Source organism: Erinaceus europaeus, chromosome 17 (genome assembly GCF_950295315.1).
Source record: "Erinaceus europaeus chromosome 17, mEriEur2.1, whole genome shotgun sequence".
Taxonomy (NCBI): domain Eukaryota; kingdom Metazoa; phylum Chordata; class Mammalia; order Eulipotyphla; family Erinaceidae; genus Erinaceus; species Erinaceus europaeus.
The window spans coordinates 5,505,950-5,519,502 of NC_080178.1; the positions used below are offsets into that span (position 1 = coordinate 5,505,950).

At 45.9% G+C, this 13,553-nt stretch overlaps 1 protein-coding gene across 1 annotated transcript; it reads left to right on the forward strand.

Annotated features, from left to right (window-relative positions):
- The first annotated feature begins 2,013 nt into the window (after positions 1-2,013).
- Positions 2,014-5,274, forward strand: LOC103109607 (mas-related G-protein coupled receptor member A6-like). Its single transcript, XM_007518716.2, has 2 exons — positions 2,014-2,419; positions 3,875-5,274. Exon 2 carries the CDS (start codon positions 4,291-4,293, stop codon positions 5,272-5,274), a length of 984 nt encoding a protein of 327 aa, XP_007518778.1. The 5' UTR covers positions 2,014-2,419; positions 3,875-4,290.
- The last annotated feature ends 8,279 nt before the right edge of the window (positions 5,275-13,553 follow it).

Consider the following 13,553-nt stretch of genomic DNA (forward strand, 5'->3'; position numbering starts at 1 on the left):
TAGACCAACTTAGTTAAAATATATTGATTGTTAACTAATTTTTACCTCAGACTTTAAATGTAAGTTAATTTTATCTTTATGAGAATTACGTTGAAAACCTTTTTCATTTAACTTTGTCTAGTAAGAATTTAGCCTTAAAGTTACTGTTTACCAAACTTTAAACACACACATAAACATGGTCATTAATACACGAGGAGAGAAACCTTTGTTACGAAGATATGTCATTTTAAACACGAATTTAAATCTGTACTGTCTTAGTTGTTGGGGGGGGCGGTTTTCACCATCCAGAGGTGGCTTCCCGCACAGCTTCACTTTTAGGAATTGCAGGTTGCGATCTCTGCACAAATCTCTGAGTACTCCAGCTTGTCTGCCTTCAGACCGGACCGGCGGCTGGAGATCTCGTGTGCCCAGTTTCGGCAGGGAGCCCGGGGGTCCGGGAGGCCCGGGATGGTTCCAGAATTTATAGAAAGAGGGCAGGCAGGCCAGTTTTGTAGAAGGCGTGGGCCTAGGTGCCCAGGGGTGGCGGCCATGATAGGCCGCCGTGGCCCTGCCCCATGGCCCTGCCATGTCTGCTGCCCTGCTCGCAGTGGCCGAGCAGTGTGGAGGGATCACACGTCCAGTGCCCTGCGCCACGCGGTGGGGAGCCGGCTCCTGTGGGCTGGCCTCGGGTTCTTGCATGTTGGCGTTGGGCTCCTGCGGGCTGCAGGGCTGCGGGGTTGTCTGGGTGCAGCCGGCTGGCTGGCTGTTTAACCAGGTGGAAACGGCAGCTCCGCGCCTCACCTCCCGCCCGCTGGCTCTTCCTGCTGGCTGTTCTGAGTTCACCCGAGTGAGTGGAAACCACAGAGTGGTCCAGAGATAAATGTTCCAGAAACAGCGAAACAGTCTCGTGAAGAAAGAGCAGAGGCTTTTGGAGATCTCTTCACAAGCAGAAGAGAAGGCCATAGTGCATAGGTAGCCAAATTGTCTTTACTTATCTGAGAGATGCGCAGGTCAGGTCCACGTGGGCGCCATTTGTTGTTAAAATTTCAGAAGGCTCTTGCCAGCAGGTTGGCTTCACGGGCGGGTAACAGAGACACGGAGACAACGGCTGGGCAGGGCAGCTGTATTTCTTTATTCAGGAACCACGATTCATAAACTAAGACAAACTAATCACCAAACAGAACTCTGCTGTCTCTTTGCGGCGGCGCAAGCACTCTCTCTCTTACTCTTGAACTCAGGAACTCAGGAACCCTCGCACTCTGGCACCCTGGAACTCAGGAACCCTCTCTTACTCTGGCACTCTGGAACTCTCGTATTGGGGAACCCTCTGAAACTCTCCCACTCTCGAACTCTGGCAGGGTCCCTAGGGGCGGGGCCAAGCGGGCCGCGAAATTAACTGGACTGATCTAATTCTCTTGGCGGGGGAGGGCTAGAACAAACCAATGTAAAGCATACGAGAGTAATAACAAAAAGATAAACAACAAGGGCAAGAAAAGGGAGAAGAAAACCCTCCCAGAATAGTTGATTTGTAGTACAGGCACTGAAACCCAGGGGTAACACTGGAGGAAAAAAATAATTAGGAAGAAAGTAAAGGGGGAAATGGCCAACAGGCTCAGTGGATTTATAATGCTGGAACCAAGCACCCCAATAGACTTGCTGGCAATAAAATAAAATAAAACAAAATAAAATAATATTAGAGCATTCAATGTGGCCACTGCAGTCACACTTTGGTCCTCAGACCTCAGACCTTTGCCATCTCTTCCCTGTGAAACTGACCGTTATCTCCTTACACCCTCATGCTCTGACCATTATCTCCCTACCCCATTCTGCCCCAGGGGTGACTGAGTTTGTCTCTTTATTCCACACAGTCACATTGTCCAGGAATTGTTGTCCAGTGTCTGATCTGTTTCACTCAGTTTCATGCCCACCAGGCCATCCTTGCTGTTGCAAATGGTGATGTTTCCTTTGGGCTGAACAGTGTGTGTGCCTGTGTGTGTGTGTGCGTGTGCGTGTGCATGTGCGTGTGCATGTGTGAGTGTGCGTGTGCTGACTTTCTCAGTCCTTGCATGAGGTGATGCACATTAGTCTGTTCTGTGTCTTCCCACTGTGCCCATGCTCTACTCTAGAACCCCTAAGAAGGCAGGATGGAGGTCTCCACGTCTTGGCTGCCCTGAGCATGGCTGTGTGACGTCCATTGCTTACGAAGGTCTAACTTGCTTCTGACCTGTGTGTGGGGTGATGCTGATGCTGATAGACAACATGGTGACATTTGGGAAGTTGTTTGAGGAGGCTCCCCACTACTGTCCTTAGGGAAACAGCTATTCAACAGGCACAAAGTTCTCTCTTCTATGATGAGTTTTAGGCGGCAGACAGACACACAGACAGACGCCATCAGTGCACTCTGGGGAAAGCAGTTCACCGGCTGTCAGCAGACTCCCGAGTGAGTGAAGAGCTTAAGGATACCCAGGAAACACGGGGTTGTCTCCCTCCGTCCTTCACACTCGGCTACATCAGCTGTTCCTGGGCCCAGTGCTGCTGCCCTCCCTGCAGGTTGGACTGAACAGCAGCAGTGTGAGGCCCGCCCTCACTAGCAACCTCTCTCAAAGCAGAGACAGATGGGCAGATCCATGGTGGAGAAAGATGGCGGAGACAGTGAGCAGGCGCCTGACAGGTAGATGGTTAGTAATGTCAGATGATACAGAGATAGAGGTGGAGATCATAGACATGTACAGGCCCACCTTCCCTGTCTGGGGGACCTGTGAGTGTGTCAGCTTCCTGGATGCTGGCCGTGCTGTGCCATTTCTGTCTTCTCCTCATGCGACAGCTCCGCACAGGACAGACACAAGAGCTGACAGAAGATTCCTGGACTGGCTCCACAGTAAGGGGAAGGTTCTGGTCCCTCCCTCAAGGGAGCTCTTAGGCACAGTTCCCTTCACTGACTCTTCCTTCAGGGGAATCTCCTTCCATTCCTGATATTCTCAGACCTTTGTCACAGTAGATGCTGATAATCTGGGAAACTCTAATTGTAATCTGCATTGCTTCATCTGATTTTTATGCTCACTTCTTTCTTAATTTTTTCTTTCTGTGTTTCAACTATCTAGATTCCACACATGAGTGAAACCATCTGTTGTGTTTCCCTGTCACTTCCTTACTTCAGTTCACTGATCACAATCACCTCCAATTCCACCCAAATTGTCACAAAGGACACATTATCATCTGTTTGTCTTCCATGGAACACATATCTCATAGCTGCTATAATTTAATTGGTACAAGGGCATCACTGGGATTTGGAGCTACCACTCCTGGTAGACACTTTTTTTTTTATAGAGAATGATAGAAATTGAGAGGGAAAGGGGAGATAGAGAGGGTGAGAGATAAGAGACAACTGCAACACAGTTTCACTGCTTGAAAAGCTTCCCTTCCACAGGTGGGGAGTGGAGTCTTGAACCTGAGTCCTTGACATGACATTATGCACACTTCACCGGATGCACCATGGTCCAGCTCCCACACAGTGCCCTTTATCCTGCCATCTGATGATGGGCATCTTAGTGGCACCCTCTCTTTGACTACTGAGAATAATGCAGCTATGATAGAGGGGTGCAGATGTGTCTTTGAACCAGTTTTGTTTTCCACAATTTTCCCCCATGCTGGATAAATGCCTAAGAATGATTCTGCTGGAGCAGAATGTGTTTCCATTTTTAGTTCCTTTCCAACTCCTATGCTATTTTCCAAAGTGTTTGTAATAGTTTGTATGTGTCCCACAGACTACTAGAGCTCTATTGTCTCCATATTTTTGCTCACACTTGTCCTTTCCTGTTAATGCCAGTCATTTGCTTAGGAGTGAGGTATAGAAATCTGCTAATATCTGAAGATTTCTGTTTAATTCAATTTATAGAACGTTCAAGAACAGCCATTCCTGCTGAGAGGAGAGTCCAGGTGAGGAAGCTCTAGAGGCCAGAGGACAGCAGGGACCCAGCTGGAGCCCCAGAAGCTCAGACACCAACATCACAGGGTCTCTGTCCTGGGCTCTGGGGACACGTGTGTCCAGGATTCTGCAGGGTGTCAGGAGAGACTGGACTTTGAGGTCAGGACGGGGCTCATCTGCTTGCTGGAGCCTCGAGCTGTGAGAGCAGGTCCTTCCTGGGAGGGGCTCCCCCAGAGTCCCAGGCTGTGTCCTTGTCCCAGGTTGGGGAGGTCTGAGCCTGAGTGTGTGCAGAGACGGGGCCCCTGAGCTCAGAGACCCTGGTCCCTCCCCATCTCCACCTTCACAGGGGACACTGAGTAGGGCCAGGAGAGGGCTTGTAGCCCACGATGAATACCACGGGCTTCTCTGCACTGGACCCTTCGGACTGGTATTTTTCTTCAACAGCAGGAAATACATCAGATAACAATACAGACTTTGATAGCTCAAGTTACTCTGATGTATATATTGACTGGGATATATTCCATCTGGTGATGGTGCTCATCTGCCTCCTTGGGTTGGTGGGGAATGGGGCTGTCATCTGGCTGCTGAGCTTCCGTGTGAAGAGGAACCCCTTCTCTGTCTACATCCTCAACTTGGCCATGGCTGACTTCACCTTCCTCATAGGGAACAGTATATGGGCCGTATATTATCTTTTACCTTATGATGTATTAGAGTTTGAAGGTGTCCTATATTCATTCTATTTATCATCCATTATGGTAGATCTGAGCCTGCTGATGGCTGTCAGCACCGAGCGCTGCGTCTCTGTGCTCTGCCCCCTCTGGTATAGATGCCACCGCCCGGCCCATCTCTCCTCCATCCTGTGTGCCCTCATCTGGGGGCTGGGCTCTTGTTTGTGGATATGCGAGATTTTGTGTAATTTCTTTTCTGACATCGTTTGTATTGATGACATGGGATTTAAGGCTGTGGTGACCTTACTCACCTTCCTGGTGCTCTGTGTGTCCAGCCTGACTCTGCTCATCCGGGTCCAGTGCAGCTCCAGGAAGAGGCAGCCCAGCAGGCTCTACCTGACCATCCTGCTCAGCGTGCTGGCTTTCCTGCTGCTCGGGCTGCCTCATAGTGTGTCTCTCTTTGTCTTCAGGTCAAATATAATATCACCATATGCTGATATTATAGATGTTATGTCTAGACTCCTCCTGGTCCTGAACAGCGTGGTGAACCCCGTCATCTACTTCTTTGTTGGGAGACTCAGGCAGCCAGGGGGCCGGAAGCCACTCTGGGAAGTGCTCCAGAGGGCACTGATGGATGAGGAGGAGGGAGCTGAGCAGGGCAGAGGGGTCCCTGTACCCAGTCAGGACAGCCTGTGCCCCTGAGCCTGCAGTGGGTAGCTGTGCTGGGACTCAGTTCCTGCCAGGCTCACAGGGCTCTGCCTCCAGGGTCTGGTCACTGACAAAGTCCTCCCAGCTGCCCACTGGCTGCGGGCATCAGAATGGCCAGTGACTCGGTAGTGTGCACAGCCCTGGATGGCCCAGGAGACAGAGGGGGCTTCCCTGGGCTCCATCTAGCTCACTCTGTCTCCCATCTAGAAGCTTCCTGTGCTAGTCTGATTCATTCAGGATCTCTGTGCCATCTACTCTGGAGAGAGAGTCACCAGGTCTCACCTGTAGGGTCCCTTGTGGCCTGTCCCCATGGCTGACCCCACAGGCCAGGCCTCTGACCCCTTCTATGCTGACCTTCATAGCCCCCCAGGGCATGTGCTACAAACCCCTCTCCATCCAGCTACACTGTGGGATCCTCTTCCTTACTATCTTCCTCTCCATGCTCAATTTCTCTGGTCTAGCAAATAATATATATATGAAAGAGAGAGAGAGAGAGAGAGAGAGAGAGAGAGAGGAAGGAAGAGAGAAAGATTAACAATTAACAATATTTATATACTTTTCCCATATTTGGGAGCTACTCTCTTCCCTGATCCAGCTTTCTGGTCCTTTTTCCAACTATGACACCATCCCCCCAGACAATAGCTTAGGTTACCTGTATATTAGATGTCAGGCACAGGCAAAAACTAGTAGGTTATGGATCCCTTGGAATAGACCTAAAATAGACCTACTAGCTTTGTCCAAAATAGAAAACTCAAATCTCCATCTGCAATATTCTTGCCCTTAGGTTCATAATTAGTCAATTTGCTCTGATTCCTCTCTTAAGTCTTTTACAGCCAACAGTTTCCAGATGCTGTCATGACGCCAACCAGATTTCCTAGGGCAGAAGACCTCACCAATGTGTCCTGGAACCCCACCTCTGCATATCCCTTCCCCACTAGGGAAAGAGAGAGACAGGCTGGGAGGCCCATGTTCAGCAGGGATGCAGTTATAGAAGCCAGACTTTCCACCTTCTGCACTCCATAATATTCCTAGTTCCATGCTCCCAGAGGGTTAAAAAATAGGAAAGCTATCAAAGGATGGTGGTGGGAATTGTGTGGAACTGTACACCTTTATCCTATGGTCTTGTCAGTGTTTCCATTTTACAAATAAAAACTTAAAAAAAAAAGGGCACCAGAAGCAGTGACAATGTATATCTATTATATCTGAATGTCAGATACTCCCTTCAAGACTAGAGTTGTCATTCTATAGAATTGCTTTCTAGTATTTCCACTATAGAGCCATATTTATCCCAGTTCTGGAACCTTAGGGTGGGTCCCACTTTCCTGCATGCTTCTTTCAATTCATATCAAATAATATTGCATCCGCCGATCACAACCTAATCAACGCAACAAGTGCCATCCTAGCATGGTCCACTTCAGACTATGTCCAGAGACTTCAGGAGTGGAATGACAACCCTTCAGCTTCATCACTTGGGTGAGACCTTTCCTTTCATAGTATTCTCTAATTCCATTCCAGGTGTTCCACTTCCCAATAAAGTCCCCAAACCTAGATATAGACCAGGTCCCCTGAGATAGAGCATATGTTCACACGTGTCCATAAACCAGGGAAAAATATATACCTGAAAGCAGAAGTACACAAGAGTCTGCAGAGAGGGGTACCCCCACAACACTTCATCTGCACTATCCCAGCCTTTAGGTCCATGATTGTTCAACAATTTTTTTGGCCTTGTATGTTAACTCTCTTTTCAGCCACCAGGTCCCAGATGCTATCATGATGCCGACCAGACTTCCCTGGACTGATGACCCCACCAATGTGTCCTGGAGCCCTGCTTCCCCAGAGACTCACCCTACAAGAGAAAGAGAGAGGCAGACTGGGAGTATGGACCAACCAGTCAATGCCCATGTTCAGCGGGGAAGCAATTACAGAAGCCAGACCTTCCACCTTCTGCAATCCACAATAACCCTGCGTCCATACTCCCAGAGGGATAGAGAATGGGAAAGCTATCAGGGGAGGGGATGGGATATGGAGATTGGGTGGTGGGAATTGTGTAGAGTTGTACCCCTCCTATCCTATGGTTTTGTTAATGTCTCCTTTCTTAAATAAAAAAAAACTAAAAAAAAGTATTGCTTTCTCGTATTTATTCTTTGCCTTAAATTCTTATTGTTTCAAACTGTGAATTGTCAGTCATTGATCTGACCAAATATGTGTTTTTGAGTGCCATTATTTCACATTGTTTGACAAACTCTGTGGGACTAAGGTTCTTCTCTTGTTCTCCTTGGTGACTGAATAGTATAAGATCTCTCTGTGTGTGGGTAGTAATGTATCAAGTACTTGGCATCTCTGAATGTTTACTTAATTTTTCACACACATTGTTGGTATCTAAGCAGATGTGTCAAACCTCAAGTCAAATTATTGGTGCGTCTCCTGACCTCAGTCTCCGTGTGTTGTCCCTATCCTATGCTGTTCACACACACACAAGAGCTGAGGAGCCTCCACCTAATATGGGGATGAGCAGGGAAGGATGGGAGCTGCTCCTGAGCATCCTGTGTCTCCATCTCACCTGCTTCTCTGCCAGGATAGCCTGAGGGTGCTTCTTCCTGAGCAAGTGCTCGCTGGGTTGGAGAGAACTTGACTGGAGCCAACCTAGGCTGCTGCATAGGAGAGGGATCAGAACTTGTTCTGGGTTAGCATCGCAGGAGAAAGACTCTGGGATTCTCAGAGCCGGAAGGAAATCCAATGTGTCTTTAATCAGAAGAGCAGCTGTATTTATACTTGCCAAGAAGGAAATAGTAGGGTGTGAAAACAGGATATGATGTAGAAAGGGTGGAGTGAAAAAAGAGTGGTGGAAAACAGGGTGTGACTAGTAGAGGGGGCGGAGCAAAAAGAGAGTGTGAACCAGTGGGGATTAAACCAATGCCCTGTAGGCAGGGAGGTTCCCAGGTAAAACAGTTATATGTAAATAGACCACAGCATTAAGCGGGGGGGTGGGGGAGCCATCATACTGCCCAACATATCCCTCTTTCTTTTTATCTAATGGCCATAGTATCAGGAATGCGGGGAACTTTGTGAAGCAGGGAGACTGATAGGAGTAGGCACACCTTTGGAGTTCTATTGTCCCTATTTGCTCAACCTCTCGGTAGAGATAGAGACTAACAGGATTGACACACCCCTCAGGCTCAAGCACTTCCAAACTCAACCACATCCTCACAATTTCCAATATCTCCCTCTTACTTAATGGCCATATATAAATGGGTCAATGTTTAAAAGGCTCCATCTCTGTCAGGGGAATAGCAGTGTAGGGGTGAACAGAAACCTGTTGGGAAGAAACCTGAATGATATTGTGTAGGCGTCTTCAAAAAGAACTAGCACAAGACAGGGAGGGATAAGTAAGAGTATCAAGGTACAAAGTGACATTGAAGAGAGGCCTGGTAAGCAGAGAGGGGGGCTGCCTGATGGGTGGAGGAGTGGGGGCCTGATAGGCTGAGGGGTGAGAGGGGTGACCTGGCATTGCAAAGTCCCAAGACAGATGGCAGAAAGGTCCATGGACTGCTATAGTCAGTCCTCGGAAAGTCCAGCAGTGTAAAGGGAGTGTCCAAAGGTGTACCAGCAAGTCCGACAGAAGCGTCAGTCCAATGTCAACGACCAGGGAAAAAATGCCACACGTCTATCTCAATGAGGGAGGACAGCCACTGAAACTTTTCTTCTCTGTAGAGAGTGAGCTGGAACCACCAAAACATGATAGGTGAAGCAGAAGCAGGAAGAGCAGACAGTGATGAGTGAGAGAAAAGCGGTAGGAAAGTCTTGTCCTTTGGAGTCCGTGAATCAGGTTCTCCAGATCGTGTCATATCACATAATGGGTTTTGGGGGGGTAGCTGTAGTTGTGGGTGCTGTCAGAGGACAGGGGTCCAAGATGGATTTCTGGGGATTTTGTATGAGCAGATGCTTCATCATGTGAAGGCTTGACAGTGGTAGTCAATTACTTGTGAAGAAAAAACTTGTAACAAATTAGAAGTTTACTATAATTGATAACTCGATGATTATAACTGGTTTAGGTATCTTTTTAATTTCGTTTAAAGGTCATTTTATGTGACCTTATGTAGCTGTCTCTGTACAGCAGAATTTTCAGACCAAATTTTGGTAAAATATATGTTTATTTTTAACTATTTTTTACATAGGGCTTTAAACAAACTCAGGTTACTTAGAGAGTTAACACATGTTAGTGACAATTTTTTTGGAACATTTACAATGTCAGATTGATGCCAGATTTGTTGTGGATTAATTTCCATAAGATTGGTTTCCAGGACATTTTTGGGGGCCCTCCAAAAATGTCCTATATAGAGAATTTGTATTTTAACTTTGGAGATAATGAATTGTCACATTGAATATTTAGACTTTTACCTTAAATACTCAGTTACTTTATCGAATTAATTTTATCTTTCCTGGTAAGAATGTAGCTTCAAAGTTACACTTTTAACCGTTAAGTTAATGTTTACCAAATTTGAAACACACACATAAAACATGTAGTTTATAACACACAGGAGGAGAAAAACTTTTGTTATGAAGACATATCATTTCAAACATGAATTTAGATCTGTACTGTTTAGTTGAACCATCTTTACTCACACAGTTTAAGACTAAACGTTTCGTATTTATACCAAGGCTTAAAAAGAAATCAAAAAGAGGAAAAAACAATTTTTGGACTGTTTCTGGATATCTCCAGAAACCATGGCTGCATCCAGAATTTTTATATAAAGTCAATTATGTTTCAGACTATTCTGAGCAAAATGGGTCGTACAAAAAATTTTGGTCACTCAACTCACTCAATTTTTTTTTGTTGTAATTTTTATTTATTTATCTTCCCCTTTGTTGCCCTTGTTGTATTTTTTAAATTGTTATTGTAGTTGATGTCATCGTTGTTGGATAGGACAGAGAGAAATGGAGAGAGGAGGGGAAGACAGAGAGGAGGAGAGAAAGACAGACACCTGCAGATCTGCTTCACCGCCTGTGAAGAGACTCCCCTGCAGGTGGGGAGCCGGGGGCTCGAACCGGGATCCTCATGCCAGTCCTTGCACTTAGCGCCACCTGCGCTTAACCCGCTGCGCTACTGCCCGGCTCCCTCTCACTCAATTTTTTTTTCAACTCACTCACAAAACACAACTGGCCAGTCATAGCATAAGACATTGGGGGGGAGCTCTGTGAATCAGATTTTTCAAATTCTGCCATGTTGTATTATGGACCCTGGGGTGCGTCCTGCAGTCAGTCCTCTTGCAGTTTTTCTTGTTCCTCAGGGATATCAGCTCCATCATGTGGGTATTGTTGGACATGGCAGGCAGGAACTCAGACAGGTTTGGAGTAATTATGTGGAAATACGTATGCGAAACCCCTCCCCATGGTCAATAGGGGGTCAGGCCCTTTCCAAATTTTATCGAGTGGGTCTTTCCATTTGACTTTAATAGCTGGAAGGTGGATGGTGTTTGCCAGTGAAGAACAATAGGAGGTTGGTCCGAGTTTTTGTAAATATTAAAGAGATTTAATGTAGTTAAGGCTTTTGCTAGCTGGATATTGGGGGGGTACATTCCTCCTTTATCTTTATTTAATTATGCCTTAAGGGTTTGATGGGCCCTCTTGACAATGCCTTGTCCCTGTGGATTATAGGGAATGCCTGTGGTATGAGTAATGTTCCAGATGGAACAAAAATCTTTAAATTGTTTGCTGGTAAACATATACCCATTGTCAGTATTCAGTTGAAGAGCTACGCCCATTATAGCAAAACAAGAGAGCATATGGTTTATAAGCTTTTTTGAGATTTCTCCCATCTGATCTGTAGCCCACATAAACTTAGAGAAGGTATCAATTGAGACAAACACATATTTTTGTTTGTCGAAGTTGGGTATGTGGGTGACATCAATTTGCATTGGATTTTAAGCCTTGGGGGTTAATCCCAAGAGTCTGAATAGCAGATGTTTTGATTAGACCTGCACAGGAGGAACATGTAGCAAGAATACGTTTTAACTGTGCCAGAGGAATATCAGGAACTCAAGCTCGAAGTCCTTTAAGATTAATATGGGTTACGGCATGAAAGTCAGCAGGATTAGAGACAGAGGCTAGGAGAATTACTGTGGAGGCGAGTTGGTCATTCCCTTCGTACAGCATTCCCTTCGTACAGGGGACCAGGAAGAGGGATGTAGGAATGAAGGTGTTGAAAATACAGTGGTTGGGTTCGAGAACAGAGCATAGAGGCAATTTGAATTAAGAGAGGAGAAAGTGAGTTGTCATCAATTCTCACATAAGATCGAGCAAGCCATCGAAGTAAGTTAACAGTATACACACTGTCAGAAAAAAGGTTGAAGGATTCTGGCACAACTTTTAATGCAAGGAAAACAGCATAAAGTTCTTTGTACTGAGGGGAATTATCAGGAAGCTCAATAAAGAGAGGTTTGGGGTATTGATGGTCTGGATAATTTATAAGGGCAGCAGCTCCCTTTGTTCCCACCATCAGTGAAGACTGTAGGAGCAGAGGGGATGGGATCCAAGAGAAAAGTTGAGGTATTAGTAGAGGCCAAAGAGGAAAAGAAGCTATCAAATTATTAGAGGGAAAATGATTATCTAATTGTCCTGGAAAACCCATTAAACTTATGGCAAAATGTGAATGGTGGCTTATGAGCCACTCTGTATCAGTGAGAGAAAAGGGAAGAATGATTGAATCTGGTTCCCTTCCTAAGACCTGTACCGATCTATTTCTTCCTTGGCGAACCATAAATGCTAAGGCATCAATTTCAGTAAGAAGTCTTGGAGCTCCTCCTACTGGTGTATGAAGCCATTTGAGAATGCCATGCTTCTGCCACAGTGCCTCCACTACCGTGGGGGTGGAGTTAAAGATTAGAAGATTTACCAGAGAGGAGGGGGAGAACCATATGAGGTGCATGTCCTGGAGAGCCTGGTTAACTCTTTCCAGTGCCAAGGAGGCTTCTGGGGTTAACATATGCTTTGAGGAGGGCTATTTATTTCCTTTTAACAGATCAAGTAGTGGTTTCAGGCATCTAGTAGGGAGATAAAGATACTGCCTAAGCCAATTTAAATTTCCAAGAAAACTCTGTAAAGAAGCAAGAGTGAGATTAGAAGGAAAAGTAACACAAGGTTTTAAAGGACGAATCTGTGTTAGGGAAATCTCTGAGCCTAAAAAAGGTATTTGATGGATTAGCTGTATCTTCTCAGGAGCTACATTAAGGCTGCTTTTCTTTAAGGCAAGGATAAGAAAATCATGTAGGGCAGAGAGATCTGTATCTAATTCTCCCAATATTAACACGTCATCCATATAATGAAAAACCTTAAGGCCCTTATGAATATATGGGAAAAGGGCAGATTTAAAAGCCTCTTGACAAATAGTAGGACTATTGGCCATACCCTGGGGCAGTACCACCCATTCATATCTATTGGCATGGCTGGCGTTATTAATGGAAGGAACAGAGAAGGCAAAAGGTTTACAATCTTGTGGGTGTAAGGTAATAGAGAAAAAAAATAATCCTGTATATCAATAGCTATGATTGGAATTCCTGTGGGAATTGCAGAATCAAGAGGCAAACCCCTTTGGGGGGGAGCCCAAATCTGCATGGTTTTATTAACTGCATGAAGATCTTGGAGGAGGCACCATTTTCCTGAGCGCTTTTTAATCACAAAGACAGGAGTATTCCATGGACTCTGGGAATGACGAATGTGTCCCAAGGACAACTGCTCTTGGACGAGCTCTTTTAAAATTTCTAGCTTCTCCCTAGGCAAAAAAGCATTGTTCCACCCAGACAGGCTCATTAGAAAACCAATCTAAGTGGGGAGTTCTGTTATGAACAGTGGCAGTTAGTATTGGGAGTGCTGGTCAGGTCTAGTAGTCTCACAGGAGTGAGTGTGGTGCCCTGCAGAGGCGTCTGAGGTTATTACTACATCCAGAGATTCCAGCAAGTCTCTGCCCCATAAATTGGTACTTATATCAGCTATTAAAGGACAAAAATATCCAGTAGTCCCTTCTGGATCTTCCCACACAAGTGAATCTCATGTGAGGAATGCTTGAGTCAACCCTCCAACACCATGTAAACGTGGTACTGGAAGGAGTTCCCAACTCTGGGGAACCTCTGCTTATCTTAAGATTGTCTTATCTGCCCCCGTGTCAATCAAACACTTAAAGGGAATATTACCAATACTTATCATCATAGTCAGGTGACCCTTTCTAACACAGGGGTGGACCACAAAATCTCAGGCTCTCAATCCAAGCCATTCACTTG

Coding starts and splice junctions, on each gene's coding strand:
- LOC103109607 (XM_007518716.2), top strand. CDS start 4,291: ATGAATACCACGGGCTTCTCTGCACTGGACCCTTCGGACTGGTATTTT.